General features: G+C 39.0%; 1 protein-coding gene across 4 annotated transcripts in view; it reads left to right on the top strand.

Annotated features, from left to right (window-relative positions):
- Positions 1-26,579, top strand: part of NOSTRIN (nitric oxide synthase trafficking) — a 104,674-nt gene that overhangs the window by 48,647 nt on the left and 29,448 nt on the right. For 2 of the 4 annotated variants that reach the window (XM_072612225.1, XM_072612223.1), the window contains exons 3-8: positions 7,567-7,650; positions 11,113-11,175; positions 11,795-11,876; positions 13,743-13,805; positions 19,377-19,475; positions 24,072-24,197. In XM_072612225.1, the coding sequence (XP_072468326.1) occupies positions 7,567-7,650; positions 11,113-11,175; positions 11,795-11,876; positions 13,743-13,805; positions 19,377-19,475; positions 24,072-24,197 (517 nt within the window). The remainder of the gene's footprint in view (positions 1-7,566; positions 7,651-11,112; positions 11,176-11,794; positions 11,877-13,742; positions 13,806-19,376; positions 19,476-24,071; positions 24,198-26,579) is intronic. The other 2 variants (XM_072612226.1, XM_072612227.1) reach the window with 2 other exon arrangements.

The following is a 26,579-nucleotide window of genomic DNA, read 5'->3' on the forward strand; positions in this document are numbered from 1 at the left end:
AGTAAAAGGGATTGAACTAAGTATCTGTCTCACTCTTAGTCATGGATGAACTATTTTTCAGTTGGGTTAAATCAAAGCTAAGAAAAGTTTATGGTGACATATACCTTTAACGTCCAGGAATGTGGCCAAGTAGGGCCTTCATCAAGATATTGCCCCATGGGCTTAACATTTGTCCCCATATCTCCCCCAGTCCCACTCATTTTTGTGGGAGCTAAAAGAAAATTAACTGGAAATTAAAACCTAGGGATTTTCAGGCTCGAATAAGCCTTAACAATTTGCTGGCTGAGTAGTTACTGTAACTGATGTTAACTGAATATAGATTATGAATTGGGAGAAACATGGATATTCTGACCCTATTTTGGAGGAAGACCTTTAATACAAACACAAGTGTTTGGTGACCATGAATAAAAGTTAAAAGATAGATTTATTTCTGAAGGCTCTAGTTAGTTGGGATAATTCTGAATCTAGGTTCCAAAGACCTTGGCCATAGGCAAAAATTTTCTTTCTGAAAAGTAAACAAGACTCAGGAAGATAGAGTGCCCTCAATGCACAAATACACACCACCATTGGAAAAACCTTCATGTTTTTTCCTTCCCTTTCTAGTCCAGGGATTAGATATTAGTGGTTCATGGTTCACAATATGTGGTTCTTGTCTCTAGGCTCATTGCTCGTGGTACATGGTCCGTATTCTGTGATGTGTTAAGAAGTTGTGAATGTAGAATACACAAGACTTGGCAATTAACTGAATAAAAAGTAGGTTTGGATGAGGAACTGGGGAGAAAAGCAGTCTTATGTTATAAAGCAAGGAACACTAAAGGGACCTCAATAACAGAAATGGGAAAGCTTGAAAGAGGAATAGGTTTATAGGGGAAGAGGCAATTAATTAATTTGCACAAAATACTGAGACAGTGATGGTAAAAAATAAAAAAAACACATTTGATCTCAGTAGCTAAAGGCACTCCTAGTCAGAAGACCCTTAGATCAATATTTTAACCAAATTCTGTGACCTGCTAAAATTATTGTCATTTTGAATAAGTAATCTAATATTTAAAAAAAATAGCATCTCCAAAGAATTTTGCAATTCCATTTTCAAATCTAGAGTTTATCATTCTCCTTCATGAAGACGAGAATGAATGATCATCATATATTCTGGTCAGCCTAACCTTAAGTGTTCAGAGCCCTGGTACATTTTGTACAAACCCAGGAACCCCTCCCTCACTCCTTCCTTAAGTCGGGTTTTCAGCTTGGATTCTTGGATGGTGTTTCCCAGGTTGCCTTCCTCCCAGGACAGAGGAGGGACATCTCACCAAGAGTGTCCTGATTCATGTCCTGGGAGGCATCTGACCCTGGTGAGGGAATTGAGTTCTTCTTATAACTGCAGCTTCATTACACTCACATCCCCAAGTATAACTCCAGAGAAAATACATTAAACAAAGCTTAAGTTTGGCTGAAGTCTAGCCTGTCTTTAAAAAGGATTAATGGAGATCAATTGTGGAAAGTTACTCAATGTACAAAGTAGATTAAGTATAGGACAGCTATTTCTTCAAACTGAAAAGAAATGCTTAAAACACAAAAGACTCTTAAATACCCTTTGACAAATACTTAAAGCATAATACAGTAGCCTATAATTTCTCTATCTCTTGAGAGGTAAAGGCTTCTGGGCAACTTGTGGGGCTGCGGAACCAATTTCATTTTTACCCCTGATCTATACCGTCTGTCTTGATCTCTGTAGCTTGAGTTTTTAAAAATTCCTTTATCTGTAGTACACTCCTGGTAGGAGACATCTTTTCCAAGAAGTTATTGCAAAGATTACATGCTTCTGGGTATCCAACACCTGGACCCAGAGTCTCCAAACTGTAGAGTTTATAAGGTAATCAGTCATCTTATAAATGGATAGAGTGTTGGGCCTGGAGTTAAAAAAGCAAAACACAAAACCTGAGTTCAAATTCAGCCTCATACACTTACTAGATGGTTAAGCGATCTTCCGCAAGTTACTTAATGTTTGCCTCATTTTCTTCAATATGACATAGGGATAATAATAGCTCCTACTCCACAGGGTTTACGTGAGGATCAAATGAGATATTTGTAAAATGTTTAGCACAGTGTCTGACACATACTAGAAGTTATATAAACACTGGTGGTGGTGACAGTGGGGCAGCAGCAGCAGTAGATTAAAAATTTGACAGAGTGATTAGCCTTACTTTTTCACAGGTCCTTCATTTCAGTAACACAATTTCTTCTTGTTTCTTTAGGAAATGGGCCCACTTTGATTTTTGATTATATTTTCATCCTACATATTGGTGCATTGTCCAACAGATAAAATTAATAGATCATAGGATTAGAGCTAGAAAAAGAATTTAGATCTAGACTAACCTCATCATTTTAAAGATGAGGAAGCTGAGACCTACAGAAGTGAGCTGGCCAAAGTCATGGATGACAAATTGCCAGATTACTTACACAAACCCAGCTTACCCGGCTCCGGATACAGTATTCTTTCCAATATAACACTCTGCCTTTGAATGTTATTATAAAATGATCATTAATATTGGTAGAGGGTTCCCTTTCCCCCACCAAGGATTCAGGGTAGTAAAGTTGTGACCTTGAAAAGTCATGTCTGGGCCTCCATTTCCTCATCTGTAAAATGAAAGTGGTAGGCCAAGTGATCTTCAAGGTTCCTTCTAACTCTGACATTTTGATTCCTTTGTTGAAGTCTTTTTTTCCTTTTTTTGCTTCTGGCTTATTCACAGTCCCTACTGTTCTCCCTTTTCCCTGTTTAAATCAGAAGGCAACAGCAGGTTCCACGTACCACTGATGTTTTAATCACCCTTTGTCAACTGGATGAGACCCTGCTGTTAAGGCCTGCATTTTTAAGGAGCAAAGAATATTTCTTTTCTGAGAAAGGACCCAACGGTGTCATGCCTCTTTCTCTCTGGCCTCCTCCCTTTATGAGGGTTGGGAAGAACAGGGAGAAGTAGTGATCCTTGAAAATGCCATAGAGGAAGGAGGTTATCCTCCCCGCTATCTTTTGTCCAGAAGTATGAAAGACTTGCTGAAGTTCACTTACAAAACAGATTTCCTGGATGATGTAAAAAACAATGAACAATCAAATAACCCCACCACCCTAAATATTCAAAAGCAGTGAGAACACCTCCCCACCCTCCCCACACACACTCTAATACAGAACTCCCAGTATGGAATGATGTGAAGGCAGCAACAAGTAAGAGCTTCTCTATTCCCCAGGGATTCCCCAAGAATAAGCAGGACAATAGAAGAGGGTCTATCAGCTCCTCTGAAGAAACACAAGACATTGTTTGGTATGGATGGCTCTCAGAGAGAGCCTTCTGATCTATAGAAGTGCCTTGCCTGGGCTTTTTTCTTCATCTTTCCATCATGGACATAAAGCTCAGTTCTCCACTGGTGAGACTATGGCCGAAGGGAGCATTATTATAAAAATAGAAGGTGATAAGTTGGACTAATAGCCATCTGGAGAGAGGAATGGGCTGACTTACACAAGAGACCTGGGTGAGTGGGAACACATGGAGGGGGGAGGTTACTGCTGCAACCAAGTTTGTTTTATTGGAAGAAGCAAACACATAAGCAAAGCATTAATGGGGAAATTGAGCCTGGGGTTTGTTTAATGCTGAAGTGCATTCCCTGTAGGATTGTAGATAGAAGCCTCTCCAGAAAAAGGTTCTACAGCAAACCAGTGGGATGTGAGCTCCAGGGCAAATTATACTGGAACCTCCATGTTACATTTTGACACAGGTAAAATTTGATTAAAATGGAATTGCAGCAAAACAAAAGTCAAGGAAGACTTGGTCAATAGAGCTGAAAAGAGAAACATTAAGAACAATGGGGAGCTGTGCTGGAAGGGGAGAAATGGAAGTCATAAACAGTTAGTAAGCAATCAGAGAAGTATGTGAGGAAGGAGTAGGAAGGAATTTCTGCTAAGTTGTCAGTCCCCCCCCTCCATTGCTTGGAGTAGTACACTTGGAATCCCTTCCCAACTCTACCTATTTCTAGTTCGAGGTGATTTTAGGTAAGTCACTTTGGGATTGTTATCTTCAATTTTTGAGGTGATAAGGATAAATTTGAATCTTCCAATGCTTCTTCTGTTCCTGGAATGGTGGGAAAAGAGTGCTGTAATGAGCTAAGTGATCACCTAACAATATGGGGTCAGGACCAAAAACCCTGTTGAGTAATCAGTAAGCATACTCATTGGTCCACTCTATAACCCATTTGACTCTTAGCCAATGAGTCAGGGCACAGAGATAGACCAATCCCAAATGGACAGGGAGTGTTTTCAGGGTAAAAGATGTCATTCCTTCCTTGGGCAGCTGCCAACGGATGAAACTGTCAATCTAGGGAGCCTCATGCCCCAAAGTAGACCTCAAAAACTTAAAGCTAGGTAGATAAATTTAAAAGTTAAATTTTTCCTAATTTGAACTTTCTCTTGACACATTTTTGGAAAATTCTAATTATCCTGTTATATTACTTCTGGACTTTTTTTCATTATAAGCCAACAAAGAAGCATTAATGCACCTACTATGTGCCAAGCTCTCAGGGACCAGAACTTCAGAAAATCCCTTTTTTGTGGTATGCAGTATGTGATAGGAATAACAAGAGGAAATATTAGTAGAATTGGTCATTCAGTTACAGTAGCAGCAACAAAAGAGAGGATGAAGCTAGGAGCAGGTTCAGAACTCTAACCCAGAAGAAGGTTCAGAAGATGAAGAAGGCCTGGAGGCTCTGAGCCTTGAATCAAGAAGATTTGGACATAAGGAAAGGTGAAAGCCTTGAGACCAAAGGTAAAGGTAGCCTGGATTAGCTTCAAGGAGGAAGTGGTATCCCTGGGATTCTGATTGATAACAGGAAAGCCAAAGAACAAAGACTGATCCTTCCTAGGGCCTTGAACCCAACCCCTAGAAATGACCTGTCTCTAACTGACTTCAGGAATAGCTCCACTGGGTTTATCTGAGGAGATTCTGAAACAAAGACAAATAATATAAAAATCCATCCCCTGTCTGTCATCCCCCACTTGAAAATGTATCTGTCTGTGTACATTAAAGGTTATTAGCTCACATTAGTGGTAAGATAAATTGATTCTACAGCCACTACCAAGGTAATCTGGATCCCAGAGCTCCGTTACCTAGTCTAAAAGACTGCCCATTAATCCCAGAGCCAAGTGGAAACATCTTTTCAGCTGTCCTGACTCTAGCAGGCTCAAGGTCAAAAGTCTTTCAGGTTTTCTGCATTTGGCCCTTTTTGCTTCGTGTGGATTGTGACTATGGAGAGTTTAGCTCTTCCCCCTCCCCCCCAAACAATATTCCCTTCTCAGAAGCTGTCTCATTTAACAGCATTCCTGAAATGGGAATGGATCAATATCTTTGCCCAGAGACAGAAAATAGCATTAGGTCCTTGTGATGATTAAGTGATCCATAGGGGACTATCCAACAAGCCAGGGACCCAAGTCTGGTGCTATCAGAAAGTCTTTTCACTGCAGTTCCTATTTGTTGTCACATAAGCGGATGATGCTACATTTCCTGAACTGGACAGGACAAGGACTTTCTCATTTGACAGAAATCAAAAAGAGCTGAATACAGAAAGGATATTTCTCTTGGGATCAACACAAAATGTGAAAAAAAGGACTATATAATTAATGTCATACTTGGTTCTCAGCATCTAAAACATGCATATTCGCAAATACATTCACAGTACAAATTAATTCTTTAAACATATGTAGAGTATAAATAGATACACATGTTTATGTTAAACATATAGAGAGTATGTTAATATAGATATATGTTTCTTGGGGATAAGGACTGTTTTCATATTTTTTCATATCCTTAGGGACTAGCCCATAGTAAGCACTTAATAACTGCTTTTATTTTCATTTTAATATAATAAAAGCATTTAATTAAGCTGAATTGAATATTTGTGTGTATTTTTATATAGACATATATATGGTGTCCCAAAAGTCTAAGTAATGTTTTGAGCTTTAATAACTTCAGAAATATTAATACTACAAACTTACAAAAATAACATTTGAAAGGTCAATTATATACAGTTTTAAGACATTGGTATGGCAAATGTATTGTTACTAAAATTCAATCTTACCAAACCTTCTTGTGCCATATCCATTACTCTAGTTGATTTTCAAACTTCATAACAAAAAAAAAAAACCAAAATTTTCATCCTCTACCTCTCGGTGACTGAAAGGTTTGCATGTGTAATTCCAGCTGTAAGATCATTGAAAGAATGAGGTTTGGAGACGTACATGACAATTTTCATGTGACCCTACAAGAGAAAGTCTAATGGATATAGATCAGGTGACTGAGGGGACCAAGCAGGATTTCCTCTACCAGTCCACTGATCTGGGAAAGGATAATCCAGAAAATTAAATTTAAAATAATGATCAAAATTCACAAAACTAAAGAAGTATAAAAGAAATTTAAGAAATTAAACTTTCAAATGATTTTGTAAGTTTGTAGTATTCTTACTTCTGAAGTTTTAAAGTTTAAAATTGCACTAAGTTTAAAATTACACTAAATTGCACACACTGTGTGTATGTATGTGTGTGTGTTATGTATGTGTATTTCTGCATTGCAACCAACAAGTAGGACACATATGAACAATGTCCCACAGGGAAAAAAAAGATGGATTATTACTTTTCTCATCTGTAAAATGGGTATAACACACTACCTAGTTTACAGGACTGTAGTGAAGCTGTGCGGTATTGAAAAGGATATTGGACTTAGACTCAGGAGAGACATAGGTGAGCATCTTGCTTCTCCTGAATATATCCTGGATATACATGTGCATGTATGCATGCATGTACACATGCATATACATATATGCATGCTCACATGGTGTATGCATGCACATACATCTGTGCAATGCATGCAGGTCTGTATATGCACGCACATGCACACACCACACCTACATGTGTGCATTTGTGCACACATGCATGTACATGTCCACATATGTGTGCACATGTGCATATATGTGTGCACCTATGTTGCAGCTACAACCCGCATGTGCTGCATGTGTATGTGAATGTATGCATGCTTGCATGCATGTGTCATGCACATTTGTACATATGGACACCTGTGTGTAGTGCACGCACATATATCACACATATGCATGCAATACATGCGTGTGCATGGGTGTGTGTATATATGTGCATGTATGTGTGCACACATGCTTGTGTACTCTTATGTTGAGCTGTGTACATGACAATGTTCTTTTTTCTTTTCTCATTTTGTACTTGTTTCAAATGAATAAAAAAATTCACCAAAAAGTTAAAAATAAATTATATACAGGTACATAACTATACACACTGCACATACACACATGCACATGCACACACCCAAACCATTATTCTGAGAAGGGGTTCGTTGGCTTCACCAGAGTACCAGAGGGCTTATGACAGAAAATTAAGGGTAAGAACACCTGGGCTCGATGGTTACTGAGATACTTTTCTGCTCTGAGATTCCAAGAGTCTGAGTTTCATCTTGATTTATGGTTATGTCCTTTCCATTGAACATGTTGTCATTCTGTTGACAGGGCTAACCTAGAGATTAGTTATGCAAAAGGCCTTCAGAAACTGGCAAGCAAGCTCTCCAAAGCACTCCAAAGCACAAAGACAAAGTAAGTAGTGTAGAGGGAGGAGGGGAGGGATTCCTCTTTAATAATTAATAATAATAATAAAGCATGTCTCCTTTCTAATTATCAATATGACAGAAATGAATATTTAACTTGTGGTAAAACTTGGAAATGGGTCAAGAAGGAAGTATTTTCTCTTTTGTTTTTGAGGGGATCATTAGGATGCTAGTAAGTATATATTTGGAGGTAATCTAATTAAACTTTTGGCATGTAGAAATGACAGTGAACAGGGGTTTGAGTGCAATCCCAAATCACAGCTGTTATAATTGGAAAGGGGAGGAAAGAGGAAGTCTTCCACGACTCAAGAAGCCTTAAAGCGTTGTGTGGCAATGGGACCCTCTGCTCTCACAGGAAGCAAATATTGGATCCTGTTTTCTGAAGTCAATCAAGCCTTCCCGCATGGTTCAATCCATTCATTTATTCAACAAGCAGCAATTAAATTTCTTAAAGGCAAGGGTTGTTTTTATTTTTGTCCTTGCATCCTAGAACAGTGTGTGGTACATATTAGGCATTTAACAAATGTCTATTTAATGTTTATTGAATTGTCTAGACACCTACTGGGTGTGGAACACAATGCTAGGTGCTGGTAAAGACAGAAAGCTTAAATGATCAAAGCTAACATTTATAGAGCATGCACTATATGCCAGGCAATCTACTAAGCACTTTACAAATATTATTTTATTTGATCCTTATAAAAACCTGGGAGGTAGGTGCTATTGATCTTCATTGTACGGATGACAAAACAGGCCAGCAAAGGTGAAATGACTTGCCCTATGTCCCATTTTGGCTAGTAAGCATCTAAGGCCCCATTTGAACTAATGTCTTCCTGATTCTCAGCTCAGCACTCTCTAACTACAGCTACCTAGCTACCTAACGTAGGGCATGATGTCTCATCAGCTTACATGCAAGTAGTCAGATAGGACACACATGTAGATAAATGTACAATATTACATGCAAAATAGAGCAGGGATATATAAAATAAATGAAGTCTGAGATGGAACATTGCAATCAACCAATAGGTTTCAGAAAAGGCTTCATGAAGGAGGTGGCATTTAAATTGGGCCTTTATAGGAAGGGCAGAAAATTTCTAGTAGGTAAAGAAGAGGAGGAAGGAAATTCTAGGGACAGGGTAGTGTTACTGTACCACTAACAGATAATGATTTAAGGAGAAAAGGCATTGCATGAACAAAGGTGTAGAGGTAGGAGAGCATAGGAAATGCTTGGGGCATATGGATAGCCCAATTTAGTTATAGCATAAAAAGGAAGGAAAGAAGGAAGGAAGGAAGCAAGAAAGAGATAAAGACAGAAAAAGAGAGAGAGAAAAAAGGAAAAGAGCAATTATTAAGCACCTACTATGTTCTAAGTCCCATGGTAGGTAGTGGAGATATATATACAAATTTTAATCAATTCTTACTCTCAAGGAGCTGACATTCTGAAGGGAAAAAACAAAAAAGATAGGAGAATAGTGTCCAAAGAAGGGAGCTTTGTCTGGGGGGACTCAAAGAGCCTTAAAGCACTGTGTGGCAATGGATGTGACACTGTGTAGTAGGGATGGTGAGAAGAGTCATAGAACAGTCGATTTCATATCCTTTCTAGAAGCAATCATAATACTGGCTTTATTCCTATTCCCAGAGCAAAGGGTAGAAATGAGGACAGAAAAGGGGAGGGGTAGGTACATGACAGCAAGGCTCTTGCCAAGATATTCAGCGCAGATGGGTTGATAGAATGTGAAGCACAATTTGGGCTACCTACATTCACTTTTTAGGTTCATGGGAGAAAGTAATTAGGCAAGGTTGATAAAGTATCATGGCACTAGATTAAAGGCTTAAATGCCAAAAGAATAGGTCTGACATTTCTCAAGGATCCAGAAGAGAATATTTTTGAGCAGATAAGTGTCATGACTAAACCTCTGAATAAGGAAGATTACTTTGACAATGTTATGAAGTGTGGATCAGAAGAGGGTAAGAGCAGAGGCAGCGAGATTGTTAGAAAATTGTTATGATAATTCAGGCTGATGAGGCCCTAGACTAGGATGACAGCAGCAGAAATATGAAGGAGAGGACATCTATGAAAGAAGTTGCAGAGTTAGAATTAGCAGAACTTGGTCATTGATTAGGTCCGAGAGAGAGAAGAGGGAAGGGTCAAAGATCATACCAAAATTTTAAGCATGGGACAGAATCTTTTGGACAGAAACAGGAAAATCAGGAGTGCTTAGGGGAAAAGATAATAATCTCAGCTTTGGACACATGTGGAATTTGAAATGATGGCAAAGATGGCCCTAAAGGCAGTCAGTCAGTCAGCAGGTATTTCCTAAGTGTTTGCCATCTGGCAGGCACTGGGCTTTCTATTTCTTCAGACTCTAGATAGATAAACATGTATTTTTAGTTGTATAAATATTTATTAAGATAATTGAAGGACTGGCTCTAGGGTTGCTGGTATCCAAACAAAATGAACACTTTCATCTTCAAGATTTAGCATTTTGGTATCTCTTAACTCACCACACCCTCTGCTACCACAATGAAAAAGAAACCAATATCCTTACCATCATCACTAATAAATGTGCACTTATTTGTTTCCTGGTAAGCACCCCAACATATACAGGAGGCCTGAAACCACAGGTTCTTTGATCTGCTTCTCTAGAAGGAAAGACAACTTTTGAGGGATTAACAATCACTTTAATTAAACACGGGTATTAGAGAAAATCAAAATCAAAATTTCAGAGAAATCAAAAATCAACAGACAGCACTTCCAAACTGTCTATTAACATACATACATCTCTACCAGAGAGGGAAGCACCAACACCTTGATTTTCAAAGTCGGGGGGCTGCTTAGGGGCTTCCCAGTCTCTCATCTGACACTCAAACCTTCTAACAAAAGTTAAGCCCTAAAGTAAAACCTCACCCTCCGAGTATTTATACACTTTTCAGAGCCAGAGGGCATGACCCTCAGACCCAGCGCCTCAACAGAAAAAACAAAACCTGCTTGGGACCCACCTACAAAACAACTTCCCTAATCAAGCTTCCCTCTATGAGCAGGCACCATCAATGGGTCGGGGAAGATCTTTAATCACATTCAAGTAGAGTCATTATATTTCTTGATTATACTAAAACAAAACCAGCAAAAGAACCTGCTTGGCCTTACACCTGGATCCCTGGATTCTCTCCTTTATTTTCACCAAAAATGGGTTAAAAAAAATCTCAAGAAAAAAAAAGGCAGGCAAAAATTCGGTGTGTTTAATGGCTGCTGCTGAATTAGCTCTATTAGTTCCTTCTATTCCAGCATGTAGGATTGACTATGGTAAGAATTAATCCCATAGAGAAGTGGTAAGTGGATTGGGGAAGTAGTTGTACCCTCTGTGTACTGTGGGGCAGACATGCTGATTCTGTTCTATTAAGTTCATCGTAGAATTTCAAACCAAACTCTTCTGCTCCTTCTGTCTGTCTCTAGTTGCATTTGTGGTGCCTGGACCTTTGCATCTGAGAGCATGAAATCAGCTGCTGACTTGCATCAGTAAGTGTTCACCACCACCACCACTAGTCCAAACCCAAAGGGAACTATAAATATTTTACAGTCTTCACATCTGACTTGCCTGGTTGCATGGAGTAGTTACTCTAGAAACATACTGCTTTTCCCAGAAAAGAAAAAAAATTGGACGAATGTAAATTCTTTTTTTTCTTGTGTCCTCATCCTGTCTTTTTTTTTTTTTTTGATTATCTTTTTTCTCTTTATTTTTACTTTGTGGTTTTCAACATTCACTTTTATAAGATTTTTGAGTTCCAAACTTTTTTCTCCCCTTTTTCCCCTCCCCCTTCCCAAGATGGCAAGCAATCTGATATCTGTACAATCTGATACATGTACAATCATATTAAACATATTTCCACATTAGTCATGTTGTGAAAGAAGAATCAGAACAAAAGGAAAAAACAATGAAAAAAGAGAAAATTGTATGCTTCGATCTGCATTTAGACTCCATCCTTCTTTCTCTGGAAGTGGAGAACATTTTCTATCATGAACCTTTGGTCATCACCCAGTGTTGCTGTCACTGTGTACAGCGTTCTGGCTCTGCTCACTTCACAGGGAGTGTCAACTCTAACATCATGTTTGCATGTGCTTTATGTTCTGTCCTCAGGAAACTCGGCAAAGCAATTCAGTTAGAAGCAATCAAGCCAACTCATCAAGTGCTGAGTGCACAGGAGAAGAAGAAAAGAACGGTAAGTCTAATCCTTTCTGTATTGGTTTTTGGCAGATTTCACGGGCATTTCAGGCAGCTGGGCTGAGCTCAATATTACAGCAGTGATCAAGATCAGTCAACAAGCATTTGTGAAGGACCTGCTGTATGCTAGGCCCTGGAGTCACTGGAGAGGGAAATGCCAAGAATGAACCAATCCCTCAGAGCAAGGAAATTACATTCTAATGAGGGAGGTAACAGGCAGATATAGCGATATATATGTGTGTGTGTGTGTGTGTGTGTGTGTGTGTGTGTGTGTGTATATACTCAATAAATATAAAGAAAATAAATTCACTAAATTAATGTGCAGTTTGAGAGTAGGCAGTGCCCCAAATATGTGAAACCACAATGCAAAGGATCTCTGACTTTTGTCTGCTTGGGGGAACTTCCAGTGTGGAAACTCCTTCCACTGATATGGATTACAACTTAATAGATAAATGACTTAGTAGATAAATCCCAGGGAGCTGCTTGACACACAGAGAAGTAGCATGACTTTCCCAGGGTTACACATCTGTCTGAGGCCAGATTTCAACTCAGGTCTTCCCTACTCCACACCCAGCGTCCATCCTTCCTTCCTTCCTTCCTTCCTTCCTTCCTTCCTTCCTTCCTTCCTTCCTTCCTTCCTTCCTTCCTTCCTTCTCACCCATTTCACTCTCAAGGTCATAGATTGGATCACAATAGGTGCCTACCTGCCCAAGCTCCACCTAATGACTATATTTTGGGCTCTCCTGCCTCACAGTGAATGTCAATAGTAACTGTTTCTCTGTGGCCCTGAAGGTCTTCCCCTCCCACTTTGATTTTTCTTCTAATTAAAAGGGCCATCCCCTGACTGATTTCTTAAAGAGCCCTATTCGTTGAATGGGTGTTACTTCACTCCAAATGAGAACCTGAAAAGGCCTTAGCTCAAAAGGGTTTCCCATTGCATCTTGGGCCATCTCCAGTCATACTGATGAATATCAGGCCACTGGACTCAGATGGCTCTGGAAGAGAAAGTGAGGCTGGTGACCTTGCACAGCCCTCCCCCACTCAAGTCTAAGTCAATTACAAATCATGTCATCATTATTTTTCTGATGTCATGGTCCTCTTGGAAAACAGACAAACACAACTCTATCCATCGGGCCACCTAGCTCCCTACAGAAATCACAGTGTATGCTGTAACAAGTCAATTCAATAAGATTTCTTATGTATCCTGTCTTGTAGTAGTTGCAGAAGATGCAAAAACAAAACAAAAAGCGGTTCCTGACTTCAAGGAGTTTATATCCTAATGAATTATAAAAGGATAATTGTTTCCTAATTCATATTTATTGTTCAGTCATTTTCAGTCATGTCCAACTCTTCATAATCCCATTTGGGGTTTTCTTGTAAAAGATACTAGAGTAATTTGTCATTTCCTTCTCCAATTCATTTTATAGATGAGGAAACTGAGGCAAACAGGGTTAAGTGACTTGTCTAGGGTCACACAGTTTACAAGTGTCTGAGGCCAGATTTGAACTCAGGAAGACGAGTCTTTCTAACTATAGGCTCAGCACTCAATTCACTGTGTCACGCAGCTGGCCTTCCTAATTCACATTCATTTTTTTCAAGTTTTTACAAGATTTCAAAATTTCTTACATCATTAAATTATTTGGGACTAAAACCTGTATCTTTTCCATACCTTGGAGATAGAAAGACACACAAGAACCAAGATAATTTGGGCTCTTTTCTTGGGAAAGGAATCTGTTGATGGGTTTGGAAATCTCAATGAATTATGGTCAAGTTCCTGCTAGACTTTTGAAGCTAGAATAGTGACTCGCTGAGAAGAAAGCATTTTTAAAAATGAAAAACTTTTATTGTTTTTCTCTCCAATAAGCTGGATAATGAAGTCGAAAAGACGGCGAATCTGGTTATTAACAATTGGAGCCAGCAAATTAAGGCAAGTTCCCACACATTGACTTTTGAATAAATTAATTTGTAGAATATGGGTATGTATGTGTATAAATGTGAAATTGTGTATTGATGATAGAATTCTGTTAGAGAAAACCATTTTCTCACCTGAGTAGATGTGTATATATTTGCTTACCTGTCCAATAATCCCTCCATCTCCCACAGAAATAAAGGGGAATGTTTTTGTGTGTGTTTAAAGATAGTCCTTGCAGATCAAATGGCATTGTATCCTGCTCTGAACCTTCTGTTCTGTGTCCAACGGTCCTGGACTGTGGATCACCTTAGTTATTTCCTCCCTGACTTCCTGTGCAAAGCAACACATCTGGCCCACTGACCCTCTATTTAGTCGAGTCTAATAATAGATTACACATTTCTAACTCTTCCTGGCTTGCATAGCATGCCAGAATAGGACCACAGTGGTATGTACAGTATTGAGTTTTATATTGAAGCACTACTTTTTAGATTTGGTCAGTGCATGTGTACTAGCATGAAGCAAGAGTCTTGGCACTCACTACTCAGAATAAAAGGCCTCCAATGCCCTCACTACCTTATGAATCACAGTAATAATTACTGATGTTTCCTGGTGCTTGAAGGTTTGCCAAGTACTTGACAGATGCATCATATCATTTGGCCCTCTCAACAATCCAATAGTAGGTGCTGCAGGTACCCGTATTGTATCATCCCTGTATTGTACCCATTATCAAGGGCAGGATTCAAACCCAGATCTTCCTAACTCCATGTCTAGTTCTCTCCCCAAAATGCGGTGTTGTCTCTCAATCAGTAAAGCCCTTTCTCTTTCTTTCTTCAAATGATTAGCATGCCTCTCTTTTATGCATAGCACCATTACTAAAGACTGCTGAAGGGTACAAGATAAATCAGTCAAAGGTTCAGTCTTTGCTCTCCAAGATTTTAGTTGAGCTGTAGTGACAACATGAATACATATGTAAATACTAGGCAAAATTGGCAGCTATGGTATGGGGGGAAAGACTGATGGATTTGGAATCTAGAGGACTTGAGTTCAAATCCCACCTTAGCAACTTTCTATCTATGTATCCTTAGGTAGGTTGAATTAGCTTGTGTGGACTTCAGTTACCTTGTCAATAAAATGTGGGGGCTAGATCAGTGACCACTCACGTCCCTGCTAGTGCTAAATCTGTGATCCAGAAGGCAAGGTTTTGTAGGTTCTTGGGTAGTGAAGTGATGGATGGAAATTATATTTGAAAGTGCTTATTCTAGCCACTGGTTATAAGATAGAATTGAGAAGGAAGAGGTTTTGAAACACAAAGAACAGCTGGTCCAATGGTGAAACAATGTATCCCATGAGAATCCAAATGCATTACCCTCAATAAGATGTTTTGTACTGGCTGATGAGGTATAGGGGTGATCGGGAACCCCAAAATACCGACGGTCCGGGTCGTGCTCGAATGAATTCGACTCAAGCCTTCTTAAAGCCAAAGAAAACAAAGTTTATTAAGGATTCGCCTAATTGGGTTGCCTCTTAAGGAGCCTAAGCTTTTGTAACGCTTGTATTCACAAGCGGGCCAGACACAATCACAGCTAGACAGAGTCCGAGCTGGATTGCATCTGAGCACCTTCATGGAGGCAAGGTGGGACTTAAATACAGAAAAGAGTATAGGAGGGATCTTGGGGGTGGTCTGGTGGTCCAGGGTGATGGGAGGAGGGATTTAGGAAGGGTCCTGAGAAGTCCAAGGAGGGTCAAAGGCTGGAAACAGCTGGAGGCTATCAGGAGATATCAGACTAGGGAGGGTTTGGGTGGGAAGCAGGTGGGGCAATCCAGAGATCTTGATAGGGGCAGTATGGGTATGGGGTTGATGGGATCAAGGGTGGGGAGTGCAACAGAGACCTGAAATGATAATGAAAAGCCCATGGGCTTCCTGAGACTGCCGGTAAAATGGGAAGATTAGATTTGAGTAAGAAAGGCCAGACCAAGTGGGAAGATTCAAGGGGAGCCCAAGGAGGCTCCCAGAGTCTGAACCTCATCACTGGCAACCTCCATCTTCATTTTTTAAACCTGAGCCCTTAAACTATGTCCTAGGAGATGAGGTCAGAAGGTAGTATCAAGCAACAAGAGGTCCTTTCTGATATAATGGGATTATTTCTACTTTTAGGATTTCCTGTAATGCTTCCTCTAACTTTATAGGCCCCTTTAGAACCAATGAGTTAAAATAACGACTTTTCAAAAATTAGTTAATACACTAATACAGACTGAGTAGTGCATGTCACAATCAAAAGGAATATCTTTACAATAAATACTCTCTAAAAGCATTATAATTAACTAGTCTTTTCACTTATTACTCACTCTTGGAATGAGGAGCTTCTCTAAAAAGTATTTTTTTTTTAAGAATTTCTATTCTAAGATTTTTTTTTTCTTGTAAAATGAAGGGGCTAGAGTTTTGATCTAAAAGGCACGTTTTTTTCAGATTCTTGGGCAGGGCAGTATTACCCTAAATGTGGAAACGCAGTGGACAAAAAGACCGGAATAGTGCCGGAAGAGCTAATGATGTTTCCAAAAACAATTCTTTAGGAGATCTGGGATCTCATAGTCATGGGTATTCCCTCCAAAGTTACAGATCACAACTCAACCATTCCTTCCCATTTTGTGGGAATTCTCATGCACATCTTCCAATAAGTTCACCTTAGAGGTCCAACCACCATGCCTGAAGGATTTCCTTGCATTCTCTTGGCATTTCTCATGTAGCACCTGGGCTTTCTAATCATTTTCCCTCACTCTCCCATGTGACCAACCTTTTTATTATTTTGATGGCATCCTTTACACAGCTTGAGAAGTCTAATTTCTCATTTGTAACATGTTGTAGTGTGATCACACCATTGCCCTTTGGGTGACTCTCAACTTTGACTCTACAAAGACCATAAAGTTCCATGATTCAGAACCACTCACAACATCACTGGCAGAATTTTGGGGTTAAAAAAGACAGATCTTTGTTTCAGTGAAAAGCTTAGGGTCATTTAAAGAACTTTGCAATTTCCCAGTTTCTAAGTAAATAATTTTATTTTTTGCAAAGCAGCAGAAGTGCAAAGCATAAAGTTCTCAAGATAAAGAATTTGCTCCATGGTTAGAATCAAAGATGTTCAGATAGAAAAGGCTTAAAGGACTAAATGTTCCTCTCAAATACTGACCTTCGTGTTCTTTCTTGAGTCCAGCTGTCTGAAAGGAAACCTTTGATCCGTTCTCCCCTGAGCAGCATTTCAGGGACACTATACACATTAAAATGGTTCCAGCTCTGCTTTGGTGAATGCTAAAGAGAAAGGAGGATGGAGCTGTAGCTATTTGTTGTTATTGTATTCCTAGAACTAGAATGAGAAAACATTTGCTAGTCATTTAATTCAAAACTATCTCAGGAATGGATAATTGAAGACAACCGTCCCATCCAAACAAAGCTCTAACAGCTAATTTCATCTCCAGAGAACATTCAGATTGATTAAAGACAATACATAAGGTCTTATGAGTCTAACCTCAATCTTAACACATTCTAAGATTTTAAACATTATTAGCCTTAGGTGATCCACAGAAAGTTGGCAGGTGAATTTATCATGATCCTGGGTTACTGGCCAACTTAGTAACCCTTTCTCCTCTAAGAAGGCAAGTTATTCCACAGGACACCTGTCAGATACTTAATTGCTCAATGAAAGTTGATTAATTCTGGGCAACAGGTGAGATTTGTTTCCCCTTATAGAGTTTTTAAGGGAGCCACAAAGTCTTTAATAAATATTTATAAAGCATCAATAATGGGTAAGGTATTGTGCAAAGAAATGGGCACATGTAGATAAAAACTAAATAAGCTCCATAAGGAACTTATATTCTACTGGGGGGTAATGACACACATATGATATGATTAAAATAATATAACAGTATAAAACAGAGTGAAATGTGATAAAGGCCATAAAGTGCTGGAGGGCATTTTTGAAATCACTTCTAGCTAGCAGAATTGTGGAGGCTTCCTGGAAGATCTAGGACTTCAGCCAGATTTTGAAATAAGAAAGGAATTTCAATAGGCAGAAATAAGGAAAAAGGATGGGTCTCAATGGGAGATGTCCTGAACTAATGCCTGGAAGTGAGAAAGTGAGAAGAGAGAACACAATTGGCCATAATATAGCGTATGAAACAGATTAATGGAAGTAAGGTAAATGGGAGCTTACTTGTAGAGAACGTTAAATGGAAGAATGAGCAGTTTGTGTTTTGAGGCCACTAAAGGTTTCTAAGCCAGAAGAATGACATGATAAGACTTGTTCATTAGAAAGATTGCATTGGCAACTGTGGGTGGGAAAGACCAGAGATAGAGAGAGACTTATCAAAAGTAGTGAAAGTCTTTACAAGGATGATGGATTTGGAATCTAGAGGACATGAGTCCAAATTTAACAACTTTCTACCTGTGTAGACTATAGAAGAAAGAATAAATGCCAGAAATTTGGGAGAGAGTTAATAGGACTTTGCATCAGATTGGATGTGGGAAGATGTGGTATCATCAATAAAAATGAGGAAATTGGGAGAAGGAAAAGATTTATAGGGGAAGATGAATTCAGTTTTAATCATAATGAATATGAGAAACTAGTGGAGAAGTCAAGAAGGAAAGTGAAGATTAAGGCTGGTTATCATATAAATAGAGATGAAGGTGATGAAGGACCCCATTTTGAGTGAATAACACCATTATGGGAAACAATGCAGAGAAAAAGAGCAAAGAGAGAAGCCCACATTTGGGGGTGGGAGATGAACAACAAACCAATGAAGGAGACTGATAAGGAGTAGTGATACAAGTAGAAGGAAAACTACAAGGTGCCATAGAAACCAAGGGAGGAATGAGTATCCAGTAGCATGGGGTGGTCAACAGTTTTTTAATGCTATGGAAATGTCAAGGAAGATGAAGTTGAACAGGGGTTATTGGATTTAACATTAATTAAGAAGGCACTAGTGACCTTGGACAGAGTTTTAGTAGACTGGTTGGATTGAAGTCCAGAATGTAAAGTGTTGAGTAGTGAGTAGATGGTGAAGAAATAGATGCAATGAGTTTTGAATATTTTTTCTAGATATTTAGAAGGAAAGGAAGAGTGATATATAATAGCTTGAGGGCATAGGAAGGGCAAGAGAAGGTTATTATTATTATCTGGTGGGGGAAGGATTACCTGAGAATATTAGTAAGCAGCACAGAAGGAAAAGGAAACTAGTTTATAGCCTCTTTTTGCATGGTTCCCAAGACATAAAACCAACATCCGTCCTGGAATTTCTCTGTAGCAAATAACCTTGCACTAAAGTAATGTTTTGGAACCTTGTACAGCCCTCAGCATTTCAGCAAAATTTACAACCCTCTCAAGAGCACCAAATATATTAAAAACATATATACTCATTCTCAGGGCAAACTGTTAGCTGCTGTAATATTTTAGTGGCGGGTTTGGAAAAGAAGACCCAAAAATTAGCCAGTTGTTAAAACCACGATTGTAGACATGATTAATCTGAAAATAGAGCAGCTTAACTTTTGACATACTATTCTGCTCTTTTAAAAATTTTTGATGTTTTTGACTCTAGGCCAAGAAGAAATTAATGGTGGAAACCAAGAAGCATGAAGCTCTTTTCCATTCTGTAGAAAGTGCCAAACAATCAGTGACTGAGAAGGAGAAGAGAAAGGTACCTTGTCATAGCCAATTGTAGAGATGCCAAATGTCTTCCTGATGGACTTAATCCTCTTGGTAGCAAAAGAATTCCTTCTCCTTGGAAATTTACTTAGGGTTTTATCAGTTTTTGAGTACGGAAAGATAATGAAAGGTTGATTCCATATTATTCTTATTCAATTAAAAAGATGGTATCTTCTGGGGGAGTCAGGAGACAGACAACTAATATACAATAAATAATTAATTTGTTGGTGTTCAGTGGTTTCAGTCATGTCTGATTCATGACCCCATTTGGGGTTTTCTTGGCAAAGATACTGTAGTGGTTTGCCATTTTCTTCTCCAGCTCATTTTACAGATGAGGACACTATGGCAAACTGGGTTAAGTGACGTGCTGAGAGTCACACAGCTAATAAATAAATGTCTAAGGCTAAATTTGAACTCAGGAAGATGAGTAATCCTGACTCCAGGCCTGACACTCTATCCACTCTGCCACCTAGCTGCCCAAATAATAAATAGATTGTGTGTTTTTATGAAAAAAAGGAGCACCTTGGAGAAAATAGGAACAGTGCAGATACAGTCCCTACATGTTGTGCAAATAATGGCAAAATCCAAGTGCTGTCTGATCTGGTGAAGCACTGGTGTGTCCGCAGGATATTACAGTTGGAGTTTTTTGCAAATTCTAGTCTTTGTCACTTAAAGACTTGACCATAAGTTGACAAGTAGGGAACAATGAATCAATTTTAGAGAAAGTCAAAAAGCTTTAGCATAATAAAATATCAAGTACCAGAAACTGTCTTAGGTGTTAGGAAGGAAGGAAAGAAGCAAGCATTTATCAAGTGCCTTCTATATTCCAGGCACTGGCTTAGTGTTTTACAAATATTCTCTCATTTGATCCTCACAACATCCCTGGGTGGTAGGCGCTATTATTATCCCTGTTCTACAGTTGAGGAAGCTGAGGCAGACAGAGAAGCTAAGTGACTTGGACAAGGTCACATAGCTAGCAAGTATCCGAGGCTGGATTTGAACTCAGGTCTTCCTGGCTCCAGGCTCTGCATACTATCCATTGCACCACCTATTCCTAAAGCAAGGGAGATAGTGCCTTAACATATAAAGAAAAGATAGTTGGAGAAATTTAAGTTATGGACTTCCCAGTCACCCTTGAATTAGCAGCTTCTGTCTCCCACCTTCCCCTAACAGGCCCTCTAATGGAACCACTGCTTTTCTTTAGATCCCAGAGATAGTGTTGCTTTGCCTTTATTTGGTAACTTTTTTAGTCCCCAAACCGAACAAAGATATTGAATTCATTTTCTCACCTAACCTAATCATGAAAATAACGGTTGTATGAGAACTAGTTTTGGCATCAAGAATCAGCCAATCAATCAATAAGCATTTTATTAAGTGCTTTCTATGTACCAGTCACTGTATGTACTATGGTTGAGGAATACAAAACCTTTGACACAGAAATGTGCCTGGAGGCAAGTCACTTAACTTCCCAACTATCCCAGGCCATTTTTTAAGACTAAATGATCAATTTACTTCAGGGGAGGGTGTTCTTCCACAAAGAAATCCCTGCAGCAGACATGTCAAAAAGGTAGCTTACCAGTGAGCCAGTACTCTTGAAAGCAGGTTGAATAAATGGGAATATTTTAACAAAATAAAATACAATGAAACATAGATAATATTATATTTTAAAACTAAGTCAATATGCAGCTGGCAGAGATCTGATGTATGGGCCCTGTTTCTTTTGAGTTTGACACCACTGTCCCGCAGTGATGAAATCTCAGGCTTAGATCCCGGGAAAAAATAAACAAAAAAAATGAAACCAACCCACCCTAGGCTGCAAACCATCCTATAGCTCTCAGTGTTTTGGACTGTAAAAATGGAAGGGGAAAATTCAACCTTCAAGGAACTGGTTCAATGAAAGATCCTTAAATCCTCAGTGAAGGTCTTTGTGAAGTTCTTCAAGCGAGAAGTTGTTTATTTCCCTCTCTCTGGTTTCACTTGATAATGCATTTATAGAACAGAAGCAATTCAAGACTTCAGGACCTGGTAATTCTGCAGGCTGAGCTCAGGTTTCATAAGTGATTGAGATTTCATTTTGTTGTAGGTACCAGCCTAGTCAAGAGGGCTTTGAAAACAAATTTAGCCAAACATCAGTTTGGTCAGTTAGGTGGCATAGTAAATAGAACTTTGGGCTTGGAATCAGAAAGATTCATCTTCCCGACTTCAAATCCAGACTCAGATAATTACCAGCTGTGTGATCTTGGGCAAGTCACTTACTCCTTGTTGCCTCAGTTTCCCACCTGTAAAATGAGCTGGAGAAGGAAATGGCAAACCATCCCAGTATCTTTGCTAAGAAAACTCCAAATAAAGTCACAAAGAGTCAGACAAGACCAAACAACAATAACCATGGCCACTCTTTGAAATGAGAAGTGTTCCTCTCCCTACAGATAGACATAGTTCCATTTTATTCAACAAACATTTATTAAACACTGACTACTTACACAGAAAGAGTGTGCTAGTCACTGGGGATGGGCAGATGGTGACATAATGGATAGAGTGCCAGGGCTGGAGACAGGAAGCCTCATCTTCTTGAGTTCAAATCCTTAGACACTTACTAGGAGTGACCCTGGGCAAGTCACTTAACCCTCTTTGCCTCAGTTTTCTTATATGTAAAATAAACTGGAGAAGGAAATGGAAAACCACTCCAGTATCTTTGCCAAGAAAACTTCAAATGGTGTCATGATTACTTGTGACTGGACAACAACAAAGTCACTAGGGATATAAAGATAAAAATAGAACAATTCCTGCCCTCAAGAAGTCTCCATTCTAATGAGATAATATAACATGTACACAAGTAAATGAAAATAAATACAAAATCAAGAAGAAAAGAGTACTTGGATCCAGGGGATTCAGGAAAGGCATCCGGTAAGAAGCAGCAGCTGAGCTGTTCATTGAAGGGAAGGATGGTTTAGGGCACTCGAACTCTAGATACCCACTATGTCTTTTATAGGCCATGCAATGAATGTCAAGCAAATGAAATAAAACGACAAAATGAGCCTGAGAGAAACTGCAGCTGTTGTTAAGGTTCAACTTTTTGGATGAGTGTTCTTTACTACATAGCATCACTCATAATGTTCTTAAATATAAAGTGGGTGAGATTGAAAAGCTTTTAAACTGTATCTGTGCATTTGGAGAAAGCATTTCATATTATCCTCTTCTAAGAAGCGCTGAAACAATTTCCCTGCCATCATGTCTCATGAGTTTCATGGTGTTACGGAGGGTGGGGGTAGGTTAGGAAGATTTGGGATAAAGATTGTGAATGTGGAATAGCAAGTTGTACATAATAGATTTGCAGTTTCATGTGCAGTCATCTTGTTTTATTATACTGTTATAGAAAGTAAAATTAAAATTAAAAAATTTAAAATGATAATAAAATACAAAACATTACCTAGGTGAAAAAGAGAATGTGAATATAGAGTTAGGAGAAAACTTGTCCTACCTGTATCACTGCCTGTGATGTGGGATCACACTCCCATGTGACTATGGGCAAGGTACTTTCCTGATTTTCAGTTTCTCTGCAATATGGAGGAGGATGATAATACTGATAGCTGCCTACCTCACAGGATTATCAAGAAAACAGTGTTCAGCAGCATATTGAAGTGTCTCATAAACCTTACAATACTATGTAAATGCCAGCTATTATTTTAATTGTGTTTTCTATTGGGAGTGCAGAAGAAGCTGCCACTGGCTGCTTATATGGCTTCTGAACTCCAGCTCCCTCATCTACAAAGTGAGGAGCAGGGGGCGTTGAACCAGATGTTCCATAAGGTCCCTTTTGGTTCTCAGATCCTGGACTTTTCTTCCTTCCCTGAGCTGCAGGGCAGAGGGGGCTGGGGCTAGAGAAGGTATGTGCTCTTGGTCACTAGCTTAGAGATTTAGTATTATGGAATTTAGAGTTAGAAGGGGCAATAGAGCTAAAGTCCAACAACCTCATTTTATAGATAAGGAATCATAGATACTTGCCCAAGTCCATTCAGATTGTTAGTAGCAGAGTCTGACATTAAATTCAGGATATTTCTCTCTATGAGTAGTTAGGTGGTAGAATGACTAGAGCACTAGGCCTGAAGTCAGGAGCTGCTGAGTTCAAATCTGACCTCAGACACTTAGTAGCTGTGTGACTCTGGACAAGTCACTTAACTCTGCCTGCCTCAGTTTCCTCATCTGTAAAATGAGCTCTTGAGAAGGAAATGGCAAACCAGTCCAGTATCTTTGCCAAGAAAACCCCAAATGGGGTCACAAAGAGTTGTTCACAACTGAAATGACAAAACAACAAAATCTATCTCCATTTCCAATATTCTTTTCACAATATCATATTCATTGAGCAGTAATGCTTTGAGATCTTGATCTTTTCTGGGAACCCAACTCTATAAGTTAGTTGCAAAGAAGATGCCAACCTGAACTAGAAGAGGAAGTTTCCCCATCTGAGAGTTCCTATCTCAAAGAACATGAAACACCACATAATTGGACCAAACAGAATTCTTCCTGCAAAACTGCAGAGTGCTTTGCTAATATATCAGTGAAAATGTGTGTAAATAATCTTTTTTTTTAGATGCTCAATAAACTGAAAAAATCAACAGAGAAGCTGGCAAAGGAAGATGAAAACTATTACCAAAAAAACATAGCCGGTTATACAACCAGACTCAAATGGGAAGCCACTTTGCAAAACTGTTATCAGGCAAGTTATGCATTGGATGATTTTCTCCCTGGGGGCCAACTGATGGAGCCTTGATGACTGTAGATCAGAACTGCAGTTAAGAGCCCTGGTATCTGCCTTTGGCTCTGATGATTAGTCATATAGTCTCTCCCATAGGCTCTGTCACTCATTAGTCTTAGGACTTTCAGACAAATGGCATTTCCTCTCCTTGCTTCTGTTTCCCTGGTGGCATAATTAGTTGGGAATATTTATTAGTCAAGTCAAATATTATTGGCTAGGGACTCTTCATTTGTTATATAGGAGTAGAGCAGTGCTGAGTTATTTCCGAAGAGCAGCAGTCCTAATAAGGCTAAGGGATACTGGGGCAGTAGGGAAAGAAATTTGGGACATGAAAGGGAAGAAGAGAAGGGAAAAGAGACCCAAAGTGATGAGTTTTAAATTTAATTAGACTCCCTGACTGTACGTTTGGAAGGGTAAGAAGGGAAAAAAAGTTTTGTTGGGGAGAAAGATGAATTTAAGGAAAAGTAGGATATAAGAGATGGATAATATAAAAGCATTAAACAAAAAGGTGAGTAACTTTTTTATTTCTGTTTTTATACATAAAGCATGAACTTTTAAGCAATTAAGAAGCATTTTTTAGGACCATTGTGATGCATCCTTTCTTTTGTATTTTGGGGATTTTTTGACTTCTTTACAATGGGGGAATACAAAGAAAAAACAAATATGGGCCCTGCCTTCAAGGAGCTCCCACTGAATGGGAAAGACAACATGGACATGCAGAGTCATATACAAGATTCTAAGGACTTCATGATATGATTGTGAAATGACGTCGCTCCAGACAACCTAGGATTTCTAAGGTCCCTTCCAGCTCAAAATCCTAAAATCTTCTAGTCAGAGATGTTATATGTAGGAAGTATGTCTATATTTGATAAGCTTCCATTGAAAAAGAAATATATGTGATACATATTCTGTTGTGACCTAAAACCACTAGACAGCATGGTATAGTGGAAAGTTGGATTTAGAGTAAGGGCACTTGGGTTCAAATCCTAGTTGACTATTTCTGACTTGTATACCTTGGAACAAGTCACTTAATTTCCCGGGGCCTTGGTTTCCTCATCTATGAAATGGAGTTAGATTAGATCACCTCTAAGTCCTCTAGAGACAGCTGGGTTATATGGTGGGTAGAGCACTGGGCTTGGACTCAGGGAGACGATGAGTTCAAGCACAACTTCAGAAACTTCCTAGCTGTGTGATCTTAGGTGAGTCCCTTACCTTTTGTTTGCTGGAGAAGGAAATGGCAAAACACTCCAGTCTCTGCTATGACTGAACAAGACCTTTATGCTTCTCAGTCTATGATCCTATCATCCCTAGTCCTATTCTCCTAAGTAAGTCTTTTGCTACCTGATTCCAGACGCTTCTTTATTTGTATAACAGCAAAGCACACAAAGAAATAAATGGTGCTTGAGAAGTTTCTGGAAACCATGGAATTTGGATCTATATCTTATAGGAAATACACAGCTCCCTCCTCTGAACCTGCATGGCTGATTCAACTTTGGCAGTGGTTCAGTCTTTCAAAGAGGACTCTTGGCACCAAATTTAAACTTTATTTGATACAGATGCTTATAGCAGCCCATTTGGACAGGTAGATGTACCTAAATTATCAGAGTTCTTTCTCTTTTTTTTAATTAAAGATCAGATCTCTTTTAGTGTCCCAAATACAAAAGAACCAAGAGCCACTAGTAAAAACGGTGCCTGAGGAGCACAAACTTTTTCAGGTCCTGACATACAGGAAGGCTTAGGCTTAGTGATGGAACATATTTCTGTCTGGGTGAAGCACAAGCAAGTTATTCACCAGAATATTGAACACCATGTGATGAACTTTTCAAGCCACAAGATCATACAGAAACCATCTATCAAGGCATGAAAGAGTTGCAATCTGCATCAATGAAGGGATCAGTCAATTAACCAAATATTTATCAAGTACCTGCTGGAGATATACATTATTGTTATGTTGTCCGAGTGTTTCAGCCATGTCTTCATGATCCCATTTGGGGTTTTCTTGGCAAAAGTATTGGAGTGGTTTGCCATTTCCTTCTCTAGCAGGGGTATAAGTACAAAGAACAAAATAATCTCTACTTGAAAGGAGCTCACATGTCACTGAGAGAAGTAACACAGGCATACACACACACGTGTATATATACACACATATGCACGCATGTATATACATACATATGAACACATACATGTGTATCTATAGTGTAAACATAAAGTTAATGCCTAGAATTTAATATCTCAAACAAGATTGTTTTGTTGTTTAGTAGTTTACAGTTGTGTTCAACTCTCCATGACCCTGTTTGGGGTTTTCTTGGCAAAGATGTTTGCTGTTTCTTTTTCCAGCTTATT

Source organism: Notamacropus eugenii, chromosome 5 (assembly GCF_028372415.1).
Source record: "Notamacropus eugenii isolate mMacEug1 chromosome 5, mMacEug1.pri_v2, whole genome shotgun sequence".
In the NCBI taxonomy this organism is placed as follows: Eukaryota; Metazoa; Chordata; class Mammalia; order Diprotodontia; family Macropodidae; genus Notamacropus; species Notamacropus eugenii.